Below are 23,188 nucleotides of genomic sequence, written 5' to 3' on the forward strand. Positions count from 1 at the left end.
AGCAGCCACAGGTGGAAAGAGAACTTTGGCGATGTAAACAAAATGGCAATAAACGCATTTAGTCCTGGCAACAAACTTTCTTCATTCCAAGTATCCAGTTACGTGGAAAATTAGCCGTGAAATACACTTTCCTACCGCAGGCGTCTCTGGGTCGGTTTTCCTGTGAACGTCTCTTTAGCGCACAGCCTATCAAATATGAATATGTACCAACTAGCTCGTCAAAAAGCCTTACCTGTGTGTCTTTCGGACAAAGTTTCTTTCTATGGTTTTATGGGGCTTAACGTCCCAAAGCAATTCAGGCTACGTGTGACGCCGTAGTGGAGGGCTCCGGAAATTTCGACCACCTGGGGTTCTTTAACGTGCACTGACATCGCACAGTACACGGGCCTCTAGAATTTCGTCTTCATCGGAATTCGACCGTCGCGGCCAGGGTCGAATCCACGTCTTTCGGGTCAGCAGCCGAGGGCCATAACCACTGAGCCACCGAGGCGGCCTGACAAAGAGATTCCATAACTCTATAGTCTTATCTACTTTTAACTTCGGTTTCACTAGCATGTTTTACATGTCCCTTTTTTCTTCTTTTTTCTTCTTTTTTCTTTCCTTTTAGCCTTTATAGGCTTCATATCCCTTGTCATCCGTCTTTCATCATCTCGGCTTAAAGCTGTTAGTTGCCACTTTTGTACGCTTTGAGGAGTGCTTACGCGCATCGGATTTTGGGTTCATTCAAGCACAACACCTATCCTTCATGTCACGCTGGTTTTTCTTTTTTTTTTCATTAGAGGTTTCATGCGTTCACCGCATTTGAATTTTTTTGTTGTTTGTGTTGTTGCGCCTGTTCGTTATCTTTAAAAAGAAAAGAGGAAGGGAAAATTTTCATTTAAATATTCTAGCGGTGTTAGCTACGGACCGTGTACTGCTACGTAATTTTCCATCTTTTTGTTGCACATTTCGATAAAGACCGTGGCATGGCTGCGCATCACATCAGCATAGAACCTTGGCCGTATCATTTGTTCTGCTCCTCGATGTTTTCGCATTTGACTGTGACGTCTCCCTTTCGCCGCGTGTTAATATTTTTTGCAGGCTGTTCTGTTTGCTGCCGGCATGAAGCTGAAGTTCAGCGCTTCGTTGTCTACGTGTTTTTGGTGTTTTGTGCTCGTGCTGCCCCGCGCTGCAGAAAAACAATTGTATTTCGCCCTTTTTTAGTGTCCCCATGAAATGCTGTACCAGCATATAAACTTTACCGGTGCGCGTCAAGCAGCTTCGAGGCTACTGATGTTCATGTCTGTGGAAGTCTTACTTCCTCTCCGCCCTTAAGAGGCAACGCTATTATCGTTGTTGAAATTCTCTCGGTGCCAGGTGGCCAGAGCGACTGACCTTTCAAATACATATAGTTTATACAGCTTTTACTGAATGTTCTCCATATGTCACTTTTTCTCCAGCGCCTTGATTTTTAATTTCTTTGATGGGCTTTTATTCTTTTATTTCCAGTTCAAAAGTCTCCTGCTCGCCACACGGCCGGCGAATTTTTCCCTACCTACGTGCCTTCCATTTATTCTATGTTGTTTCGGTTTCCCCTCAGCAGGCACATCCGCCTTTTCGGTAGTTCAGGCACCGATTGTTTGCTGTAAAAAACACCCTCAAGCAATGTAATCCATCACCTCGCTTGTGTTTGGGACACATTTGACCTGACCAAGAAATTAGCATATCCCTACATATGCCATCGAAAACATTATCCATATCCCAAATGCGAGATCGTACTTATGTTAGTGCGCATGTACTTAGCACAAAACTGGAAAATGTTTAAACGTTCGCTGTGACTCCTTGACAACGTCTACATTTCAGATGTGGATATATAATCATAACTGGCGCGTCTATGCACAGCATGCAGGTCCAGTACTGATGGAAGCACCATGAAGGTAGTGGCTTTCTCTCTGGTATTTTTTGTTTCACTCAACAAGGAACAACTTACTGCGGTGGTGGCAGAACCTTCTGGCCAGTTGGACTTCAAGAAGGTGCGGGAAAATTTCATTCTCATGCCATTTAAACTTTCGTGGGAACAGCAGTATCTGCAGTATCTCTTTCGTGTTATGCACGGTTTTGCCGTTTACAAACAATGGTGGTACTAGTGGTGGTACTAGTCCCAAAGCACTTCCGTGACGTTTTAAAATGTTTGCGCCGGTTCAGACGACGCCTGTCTCGCTGGTTTTTATAAGGCAGCGCGGCATGCTAAGCATTCCGCGTAGTGTTTCATAAGGCACTGGTGCAAGTGATCTCTTTTTCTGTTGGGTAATCGCTTGCTCGAAAAACACACCCTCTTCAAACAGGAAGTGCTCTGCGGCTAAATCGTAGTGTTGCCATAACAAAAAACATTTGGCCAAACCATGTATAAGAATGTTAATTTATTTGGTTTGATTTGGTTTGGTTTATGGGGTTTAACGCCCCAATGCGACTCAGGCTATGAAGGACGCCGTAGTGAAGAACTGTGGAAATTTCGACCACCTGGGGTTCTTCAACGTGCATTGACATCGCACAGTACACGGGCCTCTAGAATTTCGCCTCTATTGAAATTCGACCGCCGCGTCCGGGATCGAACCCGCGTCTTTAGGGCCAGCAGCCGAGCGCCATAACCACTGAGTCATCGAGGCGGGGAACGTTAATTAGTGTATCTTCACTACTTCGACCAATTCAAGGTGTATCATGAAACCTTCCTTAGACCAAAAGACCGCCTAGCATCATACTAATCCTGCTTTAGCAAGCAAGTCTAACCCTGCAAGAGCTGAACTAAATTCATGTAGATAGAGAGGTCGGTGAGCTGGTTCGTTTTGTTCCTGCTTCTGATGCTCTTCCGCAAGCTCGAGATACAACCGTTCCGATTCAGAATATTCCACTAATTAACTGCCCGATATTTCTACAACTATATTCAAAGTTTTCTCGAACATCTAGCATGCCTAAATTTCAATTATTATTAGTTGTTTAGTACATTATTTGATGCTCATGTGGTTTAAGAAATGAAAACGCAAAGCAAACAGCAATTCATGATGAAATTTCATTTTCCCACTCGATATAATCCATACATGAACGGTTCAAAGCATAAGCCTTCATTTTGATCTTTCTAAAACTTAAAGGTACTTCAATTAGTACTTATTTAGCGATAATTACTTGTGAGAAGAAGCTTGTAAATTATATCAAATTTTTATAATTATATTCAGGAGAACTCCAACTAGTGATATGAATAAGAAATCGAGTCTGGAGCTTTTTATCGCGATGTTTACATTCGACCGGCGGCAAAAAGCCTATTTATGGCTGAGAAAAATTGAATTAAAAGTCTTTCCCACCATTCAATTCAAACTCGCGACGTCAATGCCGAGGAAGACCGGTTGTTTCCCTTTTGAACTAAAGAGCAATGTAGCATAGCCTCCACGCTCATCGCGGAAAATTCGACGTCGACGCACGAATTTTTCGCAAATTTTTTACGGAGCACACTGTGTGACTAAATGAGTGTTCACTGCTCTGTGCAGCATAATAGCACATGAGCACGCAGTGTGCGAGAAAGAAGCTCGCAGTGCAGGTTGTCGTTACATTTACAGCACAAAATCATTCAGTCCTGCAAATCCAAATGTAACCGTTAATGGTATCTCGTAAGATACTCTGAACTGCCGCAGTCACTGGTTGTAGAAGGATCGCCTTTGTTTTCCTTGGTTTCGATGACTGCTGGCTTGCTTCATTAACATGACTTAATGAGCCCCTCAAGTCCCAACCCTTGTCTGCTTAATAGCTGACGAGGGCCTCGTTAATGGCAGTCTTGTTGGCATAGGCAGCATAAGAGGGTCCTCACACAGCTTCCGCCTCCACCGTTCAATTTTGTTCTTCGTGACACTCGCACGAATACAGGACGTATTACATCCACCGCTATAGACGACGTTGGCGCAGATTACCTTGCCTTCAATATAAGTACCCCTTAAAGCAGGAAATTGGACCGCCGCCGCCGTATCTCAGTTGGTAGAGCACTGTACGCGAAATTCGGAGCTCGTGGGTTCAGATCCCACCGGCAGCATGTGGTTGCTTTTCTTCTGCTTTCTAATCAATTATACTTCATCCAGAAAATGATTACTCTATTAATTTCCCATTGCTCAACGCAATCAGTTACACAAAATGGCAGAAACATTTCCTTTTTCTCCTTGCTTTCGATGGCTGTTGGCTTCGTTCATGTACAGGGTCCGTCAAAAGTTCCCAGGCCGCAGGGACTGCTTTTCAGCAGTATATCCTGACACTTAAGGTGCGGATAAAGCTATCAAGGTCCTCAGAGGTTAGAACGATGCTTATTATACCCTCTGCGAATATTTTGAGCTTCGGGGGAGTCGTAACTGCCTGGCCACACTGCTCAAAAGCAGACCCTGTTGCCTGGGAACTTTTGACCGACCCTGTACGGTCGCTCTACAATGTCACTCGCGTATGGTCGCTTTAAACCCACATATCAGATTGGAACTATCTATTCACAGGGTTCATCCTCAAGCTAGTAAACGTCTTTCGTCAACAGCTCGCTTACTTTTTCTGTGAATACTTCACACAACGTCGACATTAAAGTGCGTTCCAAGAGGTAGAGCTATCAGTGACAGCAAAATTTTCCTTCCATCTATGTACTGCATCTCAGGCTTAGTATATACAACAGTCATAGTTTGTTTTTAACCGCGTCGCTTAAGAAACAAGCATCCGCATAAAAAGTAAAAACGACCGCCAGTGCGTCTAAGCAGACAAGGATAATGAAATGAGAGGTTCGTTATGACAGGCACATGAAGCCATAAGTCATCAAGACCAACAAATCATACCCGAATATTTCTACCTTTTTTTTATCTTGTGGGGTTGATCAATGGGAAGTTTGTAGTGTAATGACTTTATGGCTCAAATATTACTGATCAGAAAGTAGAAGACAAAAAAAAAAACGCATACCACCGGTGCTATCCAAGCCAAGAACCTCCGAATCGCACGTATGGTGGTTTATACCACCTGAGATAGGCGGAGGCTGTCCAAAGTTTCTACTATCTGGGGTATTTATGTTTTCTTGTAACCTATAACCCCAAGAGTGTTCACTAGCGCCACCCTTTTACATAGTGACGTCGCTTGTCCAGTGCGTCTGTGACGCGAATGGAAAATGTTAGTGAGACGGAAGAGTGGGCTGCCTCGTTTGAGTAAGGGCTCACATGCATGATGCGTGTGCTCGCAAAGAAAGAAAGTGTAAAAAAAAATGCCTCTGTCGCTGCATTTCTGCACATATGTGGGTAACGCAGAATTTCCTTTCTTAAATTCAGGCATTTCCTGCTGGCGTAAAACACGGATTAGATTTTGAGAACGTTTACCTTGAACTCAATCGAACAGACGAGCGGTGTCTGTCATTATTCCGTGAAGAGTATGAAAATAACAAGAATAAACTACATATCGAGTTCTACGATGGCAAAGAAAAGTGAGTACAAAGAATCAGCACTCATGCTGTCACTGCTACGAAAGCATTTATCAAGAATGCAGCTTTCATATTTTCATCATAAGATGACGCACGGCAGCACTTATCTTGCATTTATCTTGTGCGTACTACTGACCACAGGGAGTTACGTCAATGTACAAGGTGACGTCAATTATATGCATCTGTTTAACACAGAGCCGATGAAAAAGAACTCGTCACTTAATTTATAATAAAACGGATTTTATTCAATGTTTATGTTCTGCTAGTTATGTGTTCTTTAGCGTTACATTAACTGGCACAAATATCGTTATACGATAACAGCGAATATTCATGAATGCATAGGAATAGATGCTTAAAAGTGACCGTCCGTGCGAAGAAAACGACATAGGATCTTTCTTGAGACCGAGAATGTCATTGTAGCAAGCGACACTTTTGCCGTTACACACAGCGCTTACGTGATCTCCATAGCGTCATCCTGCATCGAAGTGCCTAGCCTGCCGGTTACAACCACTCTTCTTGTTTCCGCAATCGTCAAGGACAGGAAAATCACCTGCATCTAGGGTGTAGTAGAATGAGTCGGAGATTTTTAGTGTGGTAGTAATTATGGTGGCCATTTATCGCATTTAGCTGTTGTGTGTTTGTTTGTCTGAAGCCAGTTTCGTGGCAGGCTCCTCACCTGCCCAACGGTGGGGGAAGGGGGGGGGGGGGGCAACCTGCCCAGGTGTGCGTATAAGTACATAGCTACCTGCCCACCGTGTCAGGCGGCAGCTCATTTAATCGTGAGAGGTTGCTTGGGGAGAGCAGCGTCGATCGCAATCCAACCCCAGCAACCCAAGTCCCACCAATGGCAGCACGTGCCATAGAAGGGGCTCATCGCCTGACCGCTGCACCACTGCGCCAGGAGTGGTAGGAATACTCCCAATTATCTATGAATGTAAAGGAAAGAATGACCAATTCGGCATATATGGACATTGACCCATTATCGCTATAGGATCAACTGTCATCCGTGAGCACTGGATGCGAACACCGGAACCGAAGGGAAAACCGAACTACGCAAATCCCAACTATGCAAATCCACCATCATTTTTTTTATTTTGTCTTCTGAACAAAGTCTTTATAAAATAAATCTGTAAAATACAAGGCTGGGAAATTCTCCTTCCTTCCTTCCTTCCTTCCTTCCTTCCTTCCTTCCTTCCTTCCTTCCTTCCTTCCTTCCTTCCTTCCTTCCTTCCTTCCTTCCTTCCTTCCTTCCTTTCTACCTTCCTTTCTACCTTTCTACCTTCCTTCCTTCCTTCCTTCCTTCCTTTCTTCCTTTCTTTCTTTCTTTCTTTCTTTCTTCCTTTCTTCCTTCCTTCCTTCCTTCCTTCCTTCCTTCTTTCCTTTCTACCTTCCTTCCTTCCTTCCTTTCTACCTTCCTTCCTTCCTTCCTTCCTTCCTTTGTTTCTTTCTTTCTTTCTTTCTTCCTTTCTTCCTTCCTTCCTTACTTCCTTCCTTCCTTCCTTCCTTCCTTCCTTCCTTCCTTCCTTCCTTCCTTTCTACCTTCCTTTCTACCTTTCTACCTTCCTTCCTTCCTTCCTTCCTTCCTTCCTTCCTTCCTTCCTTCCTTCCTTCCTTCCTTTCTTTCTTTCTTTCTTCCTTTCTTTCTTTCTTTCTTTCTTTTTCTTTCTTTCTTCCTTCCTTCCTTCCTTCCTTTCTTTCTCTCTTTCTTTCTCTCTTTCTTCCTTCCTTCCTTTCTTTCTTTCTTCCTCTCTTTCTTTCCTTCTTTCTTTCTTTCTTCCTTTCTTTCTCTCTTTCCTTCTTTCTTTCTTTCTTTCTTTCTTTCTTCATTGTTTTCATTTCATGTTCGAGAAATGAGGAGGCTGAGGTAAAAGCCGCAAACAAATCACTTGTCAGCCCTGAAACACCCTCGATATAGCAACAGTGTAGAGGAGCGGCGCACAGCCACACCATTGCAAGTAAAGCGCAAAATGAAATCAAAGCGGAAATAATACACAAGTCGCGAACCATGGGACGTAAACATAATAAAACACATTCCATGAGAACTTGATGCCTTGAAAAAAAAATAGGAAATTCAAAAATAAGATTAAGAAATGCAATAGAAAAGTATGGAACTTTAAATATGCACAAAAGTTCACATATAACACTTGTTACACTCTGCGCAGATGACAGTGTACAAAATTTTGCAGGGGATCTACTATTATTGGGCAATAAATGTTAAGTGGGAGTGTTTGAGACTGCGTGCCAGTACCGTCGCGTCGGACGGCGTTAAGCAGCCTTGGCAGTGTAAGTTTTAACCTGTTTGAGTCATAGTTGGTCCGGGATCGAGTTATATTCTAAAATTCCGATTTTTACTGTGGTACGAGCAAACATCCTGCTCTAGATCGGCTACATTTTTTAGAGTAGCAATATTTCCCTCAGTGCTCAGGCTGTATTTATATAGAAAAGTGTGGGTGTAGAGGAGCTGTACACACATTGTGCATGTTATATTTCATAAATAAGTTAACAGTGTGGTCAGTGTACGAGACCTTGGCTATTGCGCGTACTATTTTTTTCTGCATGAGAAATAGCTCATTCAGGTTTGGTACGTCGTTGCTATTCGCAGCCAATAGTCCTTAATCAGCTATTTAAAATGAAAGGGAAAAAAACTTCACATCCGATGGTAGGGAAGAAGTTGCGAAACTAACGCTTTTGGCAGCCTTCCGGTCAACTGACAAACCGCTCTACCTATTACCATCAAGCAGACAAGTAGTTGAGGAAGAGACAAATGGACCTTGCACTAAACCGCTACGCAAAAGCCACGTTCGTGCCGGCATACCAGTGGTAAGAGAAAATGAGCTTTTGGGCCTCATCTTCAGCCACTCACCACTTACTGAGATGACTCTGAAAGGCTGATAATGTCGCGTGGCTCAATGAGGAAATGCATTTCAATAAAAATAAGACGAAGTTTGTCTCCTGTGCGCAACTCATGTCAAAAGTAACCGAAACATGACTCCGTGGTTTAGCTGAAAATCTGGAGTTTCTTCTCTATTTTAACTGGCAAAGGGCACGTCAAGAAAATATTTCCATATGGACTAAGGGTGGCATGCAGGCGAAACCCAAACCTGTGAAATATTCTACCACACACTATGCTCGCTAAGAAACCCTCGCCGGCAATAAACTCATGCTCTCTACCTAGATGAAAGAAATGCAAGCATTTCCAAAGCGACACTACTGTTAAAGCGCGTAAGGCGACTTCATTCTTATAAAGACTACTTTTAACGGCGCGTCGTCTAATGTCACTTATTTAAGTGCTCCTCCTCACGGAAGCAATATATCGTCGAAATAGTGCAATCAATTAGCGCTAGACTTAATGGCTACCACGCTGACACAATAAAACACGTGCCAAGGGCAGTTTCGAAACATTTTAATTAACGTGGACATAACTTCAATGAACTGAAACTATCCATTATCCAATAAGATTTTAAATCTGCAAGAGAGAAAATACAGAGCAATTTTTAAACCACAAAGTTAGAACCCTCCAAGCAGCAAAACTTTGGTTTGGTTTGGTTTATGGGGTTTAACGTCCCAAAGCGACTAAGGCTATGAGAGACGCCGTAGTGGAGGGCTCCGGAAATTTCGACCATCTGGGGTGCTTTAACGTGCACTGACATCGCACAGTACACGGGCCTCTAGAATTTCTCCTCCAAAGAAATTCAACCGCCGCGGCCGGGATCGAACCCGCGTCTTTCGGGTCAGCAGCCGAGCACCATAACCACTGAGCCACCGCGGCGGCCCAAGCAGCAAAGGATAAGCATCACCCAAAGAGGTGGTATCTCAAATATATTGCGCACCGACATAATCCTTTAGACAGTTCTTGCATCTGGTGAGAGTAGAAATAACACCACAAGATAAAAACAGGCTAAAGCAGCCCTCCCGGCATTTCTGCATATTGCCTCTTAATTATTTCTTGCCCTCTATCACTTATTTTGTTAATATTACATTTTATCTTTATTTACTTTTATATTACGCTCAGCACCTCCGGCAGTCATTTCTCAGGGACGCTTGGTGTCCGCACTCCATCATCCTCCCTTTCTTTCGCTTTTTTTCTTTCCCTTTCCTTCCCCTTTCTTTTTTAGGCTATTCTGCCATGACACAAAAATTTTCAAGTTCCCATGCACTTCCGTCCTTTCCACTTTAGTGTAGTTACCTCTCTTTCCTTTTCATATTAATTTCCCGCATATCTCTCTGCAGTGCCGCTCAATTGTTTTATCCCAGTTTTTCTATGTCAACCCAATTTGTACCTACGGTGCCCACGGTCGAAACTCACCATGCCTGGACCGACAACCTTTCAAATACACGTTCGATGCATATCATTTCCGCATAACTCTGTTGTCTGTCCAGTTCTTATCCCTTCCTGTGTCTGGTGGCTGTATCTTAGCGGTACTCACCTATGGGGAAGAAACGTGGAGGCTTACAAAGAGAGTTCAGCTTATGTTAAGGACAACGCATCGAGCTATGGAAAGGAAAATGATAGGTGTATCGTTAAGAGACCGGAAGCGGGCAGAGTGGGTGAGGGAACAAACGCGGGCTAATGACATCATAGTCGAAATCAAGAGGAAGAAGTGGGCTTGGGCAGGGCCTGTAATGTGAAAGCAACATAACCGCTGGTCCTTAAGGCTAACGGAGTGGATTCCAAAAGAAGGCAAGCGTAGCAGGGGGCGGCAGAAAGTTAGGCGGGTAGATGAGATTAAGAAGTTTGCTGGGATACGGTGGCCGTAGCTGGCAAAGGACAGGGTAAACTGGAGACACATGAGAGAGGCCTTTGCCCTGCAGTGGGCGCAGTCACGCTGATGATTATAAAGTAGCGGTCTCTTTAAGGTATTCGACAGTCCAAATTTTGGGAGGGTTGAGGGCACAAGTTCAGGGCACAGGGCTTTGTTCTGTGTTATCAACAAACCAATCTTCCTGTGCTCTCTCGACTGCAGACTAGCAGATGATAGTGTGTTATCAAAATAGCACCCCCCGAAATTAATCTGCTTAAAGAATGCCTTCTGCACAGAACTTCTAACAGAAAACTATTGAGAATGTTTACTGGTATTTTGAATCGGAGCGAGACACGGATTTGCGCTGCGTAGATGAGGACGATGAGGGGGCAGTGCCGCGGGACGGAGCAGATGGAAGGTGATGAAGACGACCCCCTGCAATGCACAGCGCGAGAGTGTGGTGCATTTCAACACGAGACGTGTTGGCTGCAGTGAAGAAAACAAAAAGCGGCGAGAGCCTAGTGGTATCGCGCCGCGCTCTTTAAAGCTGATTATCTAGAGGAAAACAACAACAACAACAATAAAGCTGATCTGTTCGCTCCGCCGCGGGCTCTACTCCCAGTAGTGGATACTGATGCGATTTCTTTTTCTCTTCTTTATGCTCCCGAGATGAACAAACATCATCTTCAGCCTGACTACACCCACTGCAGGGCAAAGGCCTCTCCCATGTCTCTCCACCTAACCCTGTCCTTTGCTAGTTGCCGCCACTGTATCCCCGCAAACTTCTTAATCTCATCCGCCCACCTAACTTTCTGCCGTCCCCTGCTACGTTTGCTTTCTCTTGGAATCCACTCCGTTACCCTTAAGGACCAGCGGTTATCCTGCCTTCGCATTACGTGCCCTGCCCAAGCCCACTTCTTCCTCTTCATTTCACCTAGGATGTCATTAACCCGCGTTTGTTCCCTCACCCACTCCGCCCTCTTCCGATCTCTTAACGTTACACCTATCATTTTCCTTTCCATAGCTCGCTGCGTTGTTCTTAACTTAAGCTGAACCCTCTTTGTTAGCCTCCACGTTTCTGCCCCATAGGTGAGTACCGGTAGGATACAGCTGTTATATACTTTTCTCTTCATGGATATTAGTAAGCTACCATTCATGACCTGAGAGAACCTGCCATACGCGCTCCACCCCATTCTTATTCTTCTAGTTATTTCCCTCTCATGATCCGGATCTGCGGTCACTACCTGCCCTAAGTAGACATATTCTCTTACTACTTCTAGCACCTCGCTACCAATTGCTAACTGCTGTTCCCTTGCAAGGCTATTGAACATTACTTTGGTTTTCTGCATGTTAATTCTTAGCCCCACCGTTCTACTCTGCCTGTCTAGCTGATTGATCATGCTTTGCAGTTCTTGTCCTGAGTGGCTTAGCAAGGCAATGTCATCAGCGAATCGCAAATTACTCAGGTATTCTCCATTAACTCTTATCCCCAACTCTTCCCATTCCAGTCCCCGGAATACCTCCTGTAAGCAGGCAGTGAAGAGCATTGGCGAGATCGTGTCTCCCTGCCTGACACCTTTCCGTACAAAAGGGTTGAAAATTGGGCGAGTTGGTACGAATTCATACTGGTGTGGCACCACAGGGACAGGGACAGAGACAGAGTGACAACAACACAAGTGCTCTCTAACAACTGACAAAGTTTATTAAAAGCACAAAAAATAAATAGACGAAACCTATGGTTACATGCACAGTCCCTGTCCCTGTGGTGCCACACCAGTATGAATTCGCACCTTTCCGTATTGGAATTTTATTGCTGACTTTATGGAGAACTATAGTAGCTGTGCAATCGTTATAAATATCTTCGAATATTTTCACATAGCACTCTTCCACACCCTGATTCCGCAATGCCTGCATGACAGCTGAGGTTTCCACTGAGTCGAATGCTTTCTCGTAATCAATGAATGCTATATATAGGGGTTGGTTATATTCTGCGCATTTCTCTATCACCTGACTGATAGTGTGAATGTGGTCTATTGTCGAGTATCCTTTACGAAAGCCTGCCTGATCATTTGGTTGACTAAAGTCCAAGGTTGTCCTGATTCTATTAGCGATTACCTTAGTAAATACCTTGTAGGCAACGGACAATAAGCTGATCGGTCTGTAATTCTTCAAGTCCTTGACGTCTCCTTTCTTATGAATTAAGATAATGTTAGCGTTCTTCCAAGCTTCTGGTACTCTCGAGGTCACAAGGCATTGCGTATACAGGGTGGCTAGTTTTTGTAGCACAATCTCTCCTCCGTCCTTCAGCAAATCTGCTGTTACCTGATCCCCACCAGCTGCTTTCCCTCTTTGCATTGCTCCTAAGGCTTTCTTTACTTCCTCCTTCGTTACTGGCGGGATGTCCCATTGCTGTGCTCGACTGCCTCCCTCAGTAACTTGATGATTACGTTCGCTACTGTATAGATTTGTGTAGAACTCTTCGGCTAATTCAACTATCTTATCCATATTGCTGATGACATTGCCCTGTTTGTCTTTTAGCGCATACATCTGGTTTTTACCTATGCCCAGTTTTCTCCTCACTGATTTTAGGCTACCTCCATTCCTTAGAGCATGCTCGATTTTCTCCATGTTAAACTTTCTTATGTCGGCTACCTTGCGCTTATTTATTAACTTAGATAGCTCTGCTAGTTCTATCCTGTCTGTGGAGTTAGACGTCCTCATGCTTTGACGTTTCTTAATCAGATCTTTAGTCTCCTGAGATAGCTTGTTGGTATCCTGTCGAACCATCCTACCACCTACTTCTGCGGCGCACTCTGTAACGATAGCTGTAAGATTATCATTCATTGTTTCAACACTACGGTCGTCTTCTTCAGTTAAAGCGGAAAATCTGTTTTGCAGCGACATTCTGAATTCCTCTACCTTCCCTCTTAATGCTAACTCGTTAGTAGCCTTTCGATTCACCAGTTTCCTCCGTTCCCTCTTCAAATCTAAGCTAATACGAGACCTTACCATTCTGTGGTCGCTGCAACGGACCTTACCGAGGACATCCACATCCTCTACGATGCCAGGGTGTGCACACAGTATGAAGTCTATTTCATTTTTAGTCTCACCATTGGAGCTCTTCCACGTCCACTTCCTGTTTGCTCGTTTGCGGAAGAAGGTATTCATAATCCGTAAATTATTTCTATCCGCGAACTCTACTAATAACTCTCCCCTACTGTTCCTAGAACCTATGCCATAGTCACCTACCGCCTTGTCTCCAGCCTGCTTTTTACCTACCTTTGCATTAAAGTCGCCCATCAGTACAGTGTACTGTGATTTTACTTTGGTCATTGCCGATTCCACATCCTCATAGAAGCTTTCAACTATCTGGTCATCATGGCTTGATGTAGGCGCGTAGGCCTGCACCACCTTCAGCTTGTACCTCTTATTAGGCCTAACTACGATAGCTGCCACTCTCTCGTTAATACTGTAAAACTCCTCGATGTTGCCAGCTATATCCTGATTTATGAGAAATCCCACACCTAGTTCTCGCCTATCTGCTAATCCACGATAGCACAGTACATGCCCGCCCTTTAGTACTGTATACGCCTCATCGGTCCTCCTAGCCTCACTAAGCCCTATGACATCCCATTTAATACTGGCTAATTCCTCCAGCAGCACTGCTAAGCTAGCCTCACTTGATAAGGTTCTTGCGTTAAACGTTGCCAGGTTCAGTTTCCAATGGCGGCCTGTCCGGAGCCAGAGATTCTTAGCACCCTCCGCTGCGTCACAGATCTGACCGCCGCCTTGGTCAGTTGCTCCGCAGCCGCTGGGGACTGAGGGCCGAGGGTTAATTGGTTTGTTCATAGAAGGTTGTGGCCAAGTACTACACCAGGGTGGCCAAATCCTGTTCTGGTGAGGAAGTGCGTTGTCGGCTCTGGTCACCGAAATCAGGCCGCACTGCAAGCCTGGTTATGCAATTCCATCGACACGCGGAGTTTTTTTTTTTATATCCGGTGGAGAATTGCGTGGCACCGGGATTCGAACCCCGGTCCTCTTGCACGCGAGGCGGATGCTCTACCTCTACGCCATCGCTGCTCCTTGTAGACAATTTTGCTAGACTCTGATTTCGCACTGAAAAAGCCGGTCATCAAGGCGCTTTCTTGGATATATGTGATCACGCGTGCTTCGGTATTTTTCTTTAAGAACTGAGGTGTGTCTATGCTGAAAGTTCAAAAGTCGTGGCTACAAATAACTGCACAATTTTCTTTAATAGGCGGAAAACCACTGCTCAACTAGCGTTTTCCTCGAGTAACGACGAGGCGTATGTAGCAAGTGTGAAAAAGCCGAAGATCTCCTGGCTGCAAACAAGGGGTAAGTACGTATTTATGAAGAAGAAAAATGTCAAATATAAAACAAGAACAATTACTGGGTCATTACATGGGAAAGGAAAACTGTGGAATACTACAAATAGTGCAAGGCTGCAAATTTGCACTGACCAGCTGAGGCACTTTACGTGCAAAGATATTTCACCTCCAACGAACTGAAGCCACCGCTACGGAGGCGAACTCATGAACTTCTGCTTAGTCGGAGGATGCCATAGCCCTTAAGTCAGTCCGGCGAGCAACATCTAGCTTGTTTTTGTGAGACCCTAAATAGCTTCTGTTTTTTATCTGACAGGTTGTAGCTAAATATCATACTCCACGCTGACCAAATCCTGTTGCGGTGAGGGGATGCTTTCACGGGCTCTTGTCGCCTGGATCAGACCGAACCCTTTGCTTGATTATGCACTTACATCGAACCTCGAACTTTTCCTTTAATGCGGTGGAGAACTGCGCGGCACGAATTCAAGCCACTGTCTTGGTGAACGTGAGACGGATGCCTTAAGCCATCGCTGCGCCATCTCTACGTCGCCACTACATGCGTCACTACAGCCATGGCGCAGAACTAGAGCGTCTGTCTCGCTTACAATTGTACCATGGTTCCAATCCAGGTCCCCCTGAAATTCTGCACCGCATTAAAAAAGACCCTAGGGTCATGGATTTGAATAACCAAGCGTCGGCAACGGCCTGACCACGGCGAACAGGGTCGACTGTACACCCTCTATTCAGAACAGGATTTGTCCATCCTGGTACAGTACTTGGTAACCAGCTCCTGTATAAGTGAATACTGCGTCACCCTTGTATAGAGAGCTCGAACAGTGTGCACCACGCAAGAAAAACTGAAATTAGAAAGCAGCCAATTGTTTCTGGGCAATGTGCTAACTCCTATCTTGCTTGCAGGCTGCACTTCCGCGCAACCATGCGCTGTAAAATCTGGAAACCGCGATGAGGTGCAGAGAAGCACACCGCTCCAGTGCTCTACTCAAGGGTGACGCAGACCGTAAACCAATTAACCCTCGGCCTCAGTCCCAATCGGCTGCGGAGCAACTGACCAAGGCGGCGGTCAGACCACTGACACAGCGGAGGGAGCGAAGAATCTCGGCTTCGGACAGGCCGCCATTGGAAACTGAACCTGGCAACGTTTCACGAAAGAACGTTACCCAGTGAGGCTAGCTGAACAGTATTGTTTTAGGAAGACTATTAAATGGCATGACATTGGACTTAAGGATGTTAGGATTACTGACCAAGTATAAAGAGTGTAGAATATATCCCCGTGTTATATTATCGTGGTTTCGCCAACCAGCGAAATGGAGACATGCGACTTCTTATCTGTGTTGTCACTAAGGATATCGCTGGTAATATAGCGGAAATCCACTGCATCAACGAGATGGTGTCTGTTATTATACTAAAGCAGAACGGCGGGTCCAAAAATTAATACGCAGAAAACCAAAGTAATGTTGAAAAGCCTCGCAAGCGAGCAGCAGTTCACAGTTGGTAGCGAGGTTCTGGAAGTTGCAAGGAAATACGCCTACTAAGGGCAGGTAGGGACCGCTGTTTCCGGATCAAGGGAAATAACTAGAAGGATAAGAATGGGGTGGAGAGCATATGGCAGGGTCTCTCAGATCGTCAATGGCAGTTTACCAATATCCCTCAAGAGAAAAAAAGTAAACAACGGCTGTATCTTACAGTACTCACCTATGGGGCAGAAACGTGGAGGCTAACAAAGAGGGTTCAGCTTAAGTTAAGGACAACGCAGCGAGCTATGGAAAGAAAAATGATAGGTGTCACGTTAAGAGATCGGAAGCGGGTGGAGTGGGTGAGGGAACAAACCCGGGTTAATGACATCCTAATCGAAATCAAGCAGAAAAAATTGGGTTGGGCTGGTGGATTCCAAGAGAAGGCAAGCGTAGCAGGGGCCGGCAGAAAGTTGGGTATGCGGATGAGATTAAGAAGTTCGCGGGGATACGGTGGCCGTAGCTGGCAAAGGACAGGGTAAACTGGAGACACATGAGAGGCCTTTGCCCTGCAGTGGGCGCAGTCACGCTGATGATTACGATGTAGCGGTCTCTTTAAGGTATTCGACAGTCCAAATTTTGGGAGGGTTGAGGGCACAAGTTCCGGCGCCATGAGATTAAGGGTCCTGAGTATGCAAGAGGAGCTGCGCTGCAGGTCTCAGATGCAGGCCCCTTGGACTGTATATTTTTTACAAAGACTGCACCAATTGTAGGCTGTACAGGCCGGCTTATCTACATCTAGTCGTGATGACAAGATAGTGGAAATGTTCTGTGAACACGTGGAACTTGCTGAGAGCAGACTAAAAACGCGGTATACTGTCCAGATGGGCGACTTCAGTACCAAGGTACGCAAGAAGCAGTCAAGCTGCCGGGAAGTGAGGGAATACGGCGCAGGTTCTAGAATTGTCAGGAAGAATTTGTTAATAAAATTCGCTGAATTATATCTTCTACGGATCATAAATAGTTTCTTACGCAAACGAGAGAACCGCAGGTGGACTTACAGTTACAATACACGTCATAATGACGCATGGGTGGTGCCTCACTGTCGTACATAGTACGGTCGCCAGTCTATTTCTTATCATGCTGCTATTCTTCTAAATAGCCTCGCGCTCATCGATACCTACCCGGAAAAATTGTCATTACGAGCGTTACATGCACATTTCCTTACAGCCAACTTCACATGATTCTCTTGTATGATTGTGTTTTGTGTTTTCTTGGTGCCTTTTATTTCTTATTGGTGCTTTGTTTTCCTTTAAAATGTCTTCTAATTTTTACTACCACTGAAGGTTACGTTTTCCACAATTTTTTTAAAAAACTTAAAATTATTAAACTGAACATGTTTCAATCTGAGTGTGTTTGAAATTTTTATGTTTAAAACCTGTTGTGTTTTAGAATGCGTGTTTCGAATGTATTTCAAACTGCATGTGCTTTCATTTGGAGTGTTTTTGTTCTGTAGGGTGCAAATTTTTAGGTCTGTGAGATGAAGTGTGAAATTGAATCCTGTATCTGTACGAGCACTACTGCCGAAATGTACATAGAGGGGGCTGGGCTTTGTCAAGCCGCAGTTATGCGGCTTTTACCCGTCACCCCCTTTTCTCCTTGAGAGAGAAAATAAAGACGATTTGATTTGACTTGGAAGAGCCCGAAGGGCAAGCTAAAAATGAAATAAACTTAATATTGTGCGCTGAGCTTAACAACGTATGTACTACATGATGTGGAAGTGTTTTGCAAGGTGAGATATGACCATAGGATGATGAGGATTCAAATCAGCCTAGACTTGCAAGGGGAATGGAAGAAGCTAGTAAGGAAAAACCCATCAACTAGCTGCGGCTAAGAGGGAAAGCAGATGAACCAAGGGCCTCGGTTTAGAACAGATATGCCGCTTTAACGAACGGCGATGACCTTAGTGTTAAGGATATGAACGATAATCTCACAAATACAAATATGGAGTGTGCAGTAGAAGCAGGAGGTACGGTAGCGAGAGAGATTGCAGGCAAGCATCTCAGGAGAAGAAAAACCTGATTAAGAAACCCTAAACCATGAAAGCCTCTAACTCCTTACATGGGATAAAGCTGCTAGAACTGTCAACGCTAATCAACAAGCGGAAGGTCCGTCCGTCCGTTACATCTGAAGTGCAAGTCATAACTAGTCATTACTAGTTACAAGTCATGACTTACAAGTCATGAATTAGTCATGCCTTGTTAGTCATTCACCAATCGTGGCTAGTTAGCTACTAACCGTTCATGACTAGTTAGCCATTAACCAATCATGACTAGTTAGCCACTAACCAATCATGACTAGTTAGTCATAGGTCATGACTAGCCAATCCAAGTCACAGTAGCAGCCAAAGTTGCGTGGAAAGGCGGATATTAAATTGCGGAAATAAATCATCAAAGTGCCCTCTGAATTTTTTTGAGCTAATTCGGCCTTTATCACAAGTTTTTTTTTTAGCTTAGCGCGAAACACTTTTAATTCACCCTGGTGTGCCGCGGGATACAAGACCATTAATGCGTATGAATTTCTTTAGGAAAATTCCGAAAGCAGGAGCGATCGTCGACACTAATCAGAAAGAAAGTCCAAGCGCAGCTAGAATTAAACTAAGCTGAATGATGAGCCTTCTGCCGCGACTAACGCAGTCAGAAGCGCCTCCAGGAGGTAGAAGAGGACAGGCAGGGAGGTTTACCGAAAACTGGCTCCAGCGTCGCTGATAAAGAGAAAAGGCGGTTCCGAATGCATTTCATGGGAGCTATCAGAGAAAGCAGTGTCTCGAGGCAGGACATTGTTGATGATAAAGCAACACCCAGTGTAAGCTGAATATCGGGGAACGTGAGAACACACGCAGCGACACTATCTCAACGCCTTCATCTGGTGTGCTGGGCTCGCTGCTCATAATGTGAAGAAACTAATGAGCGTGCTATACCTATCAATTTCAGCCGTAGTGCTTCACTTCTACATCAGTTTAAAAAATCCAGCTATATTATTATTATTCAGAGCCCATAGAAGTGAGGATTGACAACAGTAACCAAGAAGATAAATATAAGAATATGATTCTACCCACAAATACAGCCCCGGAGACAACCAATGTAGAAAGTCTGGAGCACCCAGACAGCTCTTACGGAACAGTACAAAAAATACATGAACACTTCTGCGGCCAAGGTTTCTCAGCAGGGACTGCCCGTGCGCATGTTTTATGATTTAGTTAGTTTAGTTTATGGGGTTTAACGTCCCAAAGCGACAAAAGGCTATGAGAGACGCCGTAGTGGAGGGCTCCGGAAATTTCGACCACCTGGGGTTCTTTTATTTTTAAGCAACAAGGCAGTGTTTATGATATTTTCTGAGAAATTCATCCTTATACTGCAGCACAAAAACGTGAAGCTGTAAAAGAAATGATCGCATTCTTGAATACTCTGTTTTTGAATGTTCTTTTTTCCTTATGAAATTCTGCGCAGGTAATCCCTACAAGCTCCTCTTTTCGGACGACGGGAAATGCATGGTCGTGAAGATCCCAGAAGCCAAAGCTACCGGGAAGGCCAAGGATTACTTAGGCCACCCCGGTTTTAAAGGTACGTGCATGCCTTGTGTAAGCACCATCCCAGTGATAGAAATGTCCGAAAGAAATGTCGATTTCCTTATGTGCGTGCTTCGCACTGTTTTTGGATAGGGATCGTCTAGCGTTCTGTGCAGCCCCGGAATAAAATCCACGAGTTTTTTTCAGCGACATGAGCCCGTCTTTCGCGAATGAGCTACGGTAAAGTCAAACTACTGCCATTTTTGCGCTGGAATGAGTTTTCATAGCGTGCCTTTCAAAACTTTTTTTCAGCATATGAAAATGTATTCCCGCAACAGATAGAAGTTAATCGATGCTTGTTGATTGTAACCGTCCAAGTCAGGCTACGTTACACGCATGTTCCGCTCGCAGGCAGCAAACAGACGCAACGATGGCCGTAACGTACAAAGATCTTCCTTCGAGGCAACACTGCGCTCTGCATGGAAGACAACGCTGCATGTGGTGAAGCTCATGCACCTGTTCACTTTTATCAGACTGCGTAATCGCTAAGTAACAAACGATGCTCGTTAAACCAAGCCGTGAAAATTAGCCTTTATTTCAGACGATAAAATGCATCCCGCAACTAACTAGCCGGGAAATATTGTTCCGCTGAAAGACAAGTGAATAATACAAACATTCTTCCTTCTCTTGATACAAGTGCGCGACATCCACGAGAAGTAAAACACTATCTTTCTTGACAGTTTGGAGGTCATCTCGACCGAGGCCGGAGCGCGGGAACGCCGCAGACCGGCGACTTAGGCACCTTTAGCATACCGTGTACCGTGTCGTTACCGGTACCGGAGTACCGGGAGCCCGCGCGCAGCCAATGCGCATGCGCAAATTGCCTTGACGGTGACAGATGGCGCCACGTACCCGGCAGTTACGCGCGCGCCTGCAGCATTGGGACCAATCAGCGCGTGCTCACCGGCGGTAGGCGGGCTCCCGGTACTCCGGTAAAGGTAACGGTAACACGGTACACGATATGCTAAAGGTGTCTGTTAGCGTGGCTGGTACGTTTCTAGACAGCGAAAGATAATAACTCATATGCCTATCACTTTCGTGCAAGATCTACGAGTTAAGTCAAGCGAAAGTTCGTGTGTCGTTGCACCGGTTTTAATGCGAAAGCATTTACTTCTCATGAGCAGCGTGTACAGGACCTGTCGGCAGAGCGTGTCCGCACGACTGTCAGTCATCCATTATAGGGTTAGTTGGTTTGGTTTGTCGGGGTTTGACGTCCCAAAGCGACCCAAGCTATGAGGGACGCCGTAGTGAAGGGCTACAGAAATTTCGACCACCTGGGGTTCTTTAACGTGCACTGACATCGCACAGTACGCGGGCCTACAGAATTTCGCCTCCATCGAAATTCAGCAGCCGCGGCCGGGATCGAACCCGCGTCTTTCGGGTCAGCAGCCGAGCGCCGTAACCACTGAGCTACCGCGGCAGCTCTATACTGATGATAATCCATCATTTTGAATAAGTTTTTAAATGTCTCTAGAATCTAGCGCAAAAGTAAAGCAAAAACCTTTTTTTTCCCTATTAAATCGCGACTGCTACCCCGCATCCTGTTTTGAGGGGTCGACACGTAGACATGGCGGAGCGTGTTCATCGCACTGTCCTGCAAATAGCTCGACCGTGCACCTTTGGATAATTTATTTCCATATGACCTCATCATTATCATCATCACCATCAGCCTGACTACGCCCACTTCAGGGCGTAGTAAAGCAAGGTGTGTTGCTGGGCGAGTTGGTTGGGGAACATCTTGAGAACAAACAGCGCTTACAGACAAAGGACCAGAACAAGAAGGACACACAACTGCGCTGACTAACAACTTTTATTTGGGAAGGGAGCCGATCCGCACCTTGTAAAGCATATTGCCTGCAAAACACGTGCCACTGCACGACTAACCGTACTGGAGCAAAATGTGGTTATTGTTCCCCAATCTAATGCCGCAGATGTTGCACAATGCCTGGTAAGATATTCAGTGTCGCTCATTTGTGCGATCATAAAATTTGGCACATACGTTGCGATGGAAAAAGGAAGCGAGTGTTTTGCGCATGAGCAGAAAGTCGTGGCATATCTACAAGTCTAATGCTGCTCGATGTAAGTGGTTAGTTAAGTCAACATTTTTTTTCTGGCCCGCTCATGTCCTAGACTCTCGGTATTGCACTATGTTGCAGATGGGAGGTGATCACTAGCATTGGTCTATCAAGTCCAACGCAATTACCCTGCTGCTTATGCTGATCTAGAGCACTGCGTTTTCTCCTTACTGTCGCCCGGTACTGACAACTTCACCGCTCTACTGGGGTGTCCGGCTCTCGTTGGCACAGGTGTGACACCAGTTTGTCATGATCATCTCAGTACAGGATGTGCTGAATGCTTGATCTGCGCTATGCAACGAAAGGACTTTTTGTATCTCTCTTGCCATTGTTGAAACTGTGGATTGTGTTTACGCGAAAGCAAAAAAAAAAAAAATAACGCATCTTCGCTCTCTAATATGTTATGCTCATCACCCTCTCTAATATGTTATGCTCATCACAACGGCGCAAAGTTGATAATTTCGCATTTTGAGATTTCATTGTAACTTGCAAATTCACTTGAAACATCCATAGTAATTATGTTGAATGGTACGACGAAGCAGCGCTGACGGACGGGACGGAAGAAGAAGAGACAGACTCAACATGAACCAACCAGCCCGACTCAGCCCTCTCCTTGGATTAATGATGTCTGCTCTTATTTGCTTAAGTGGACATCGCTCTCTGAAACACAAACTTAAATATGTCCCTTCAAAAGTTGCTCTGGCACTGGTTGTTTACAAACTCAAGCTCAAATATGCAATAGTGCATTTTAGCGCAGAATCCCAGCCTTCCAAGCCTTGAAAAGATCCAAGCAAAGCAGTTCAGTTGGTATTCAAGTATTTTCCAGCTTCGACTATTGTTTCTGTATAAGAAAATGTAAATGTATATGCCATTTTAAAAGCTTGAAAGGCAATACCTGCCTCTCAGTAGCAGCAGGATCGCAATCAACCCGTCACAGAAGCTTGCACCTTTGTTAAGAAGCCACTGAAGACAGCACCAGCTTTGCTTACCCCGAAGTATGCTGAAACTGACGCTTTCAGTTTTCTACCGCTGCGCGGCGGATTTAGGCAATTCGCTGTGAGCAGTTTTTGCACTTCTTAATGCTGTTTTAGTTCGTTCCAGCGCTGCTGTTCACCTTATTTCTGTTTCCAAATACCACATTCTGAACCGTGAGCTTCGCTGGCATGTCACAAGTAAAATAAAAAATTGCAGCCCTTCCTAAACTGCTCTGTTTTCGTGCAATTAATTATTACTGCAAATTTTGTTCACAGGTTACTGCGTCATCTTGGCATCTAAAGAAGCCCTTGCGGATCCTGTTCAGCTAATGGCATGCAGAACCCATTATGGTGCTGCGTGTAATCCGTGGGAATCTAAGCGAGTTAAAAACGCGCAGTGTTTTAGCTGATGACTGAGCCTTTGTCCAGAAAAACAAACCTTCAAGCTCAAGGCAAGCAGTGTTCATTTTCTTTATTAAACAATATAGTCACCTTC

The 23,188-nt window shown here is 44.9% G+C and overlaps 1 protein-coding gene across 1 annotated transcript; it reads left to right on the forward strand.

Moving 5' to 3' along the window:
- Positions 1–1,764: 1,764 nt before the first annotated feature.
- LOC149335042 (uncharacterized) lies at positions 1,765–23,188 on the forward strand. The gene is made up of 5 exons (XM_089553728.1): positions 1,765–2,012; positions 5,307–5,458; positions 14,456–14,553; positions 19,525–19,638; positions 22,969–23,188. Exons 1-5 carry the CDS (start codon positions 1,911–1,913, stop codon positions 23,100–23,102), a joined length of 600 nt encoding a protein of 199 aa, XP_089409854.1. The 5' UTR covers positions 1,765–1,910; the 3' UTR covers positions 23,103–23,188.

The sequence above is a fragment of the Amblyomma mixtum genome, chromosome 7 (assembly GCF_055824585.1).
Source record: "Amblyomma mixtum isolate Tamu chromosome 7, ASM5582458v1, whole genome shotgun sequence".
Taxonomy (NCBI): domain Eukaryota; kingdom Metazoa; phylum Arthropoda; class Arachnida; order Ixodida; family Ixodidae; genus Amblyomma; species Amblyomma mixtum.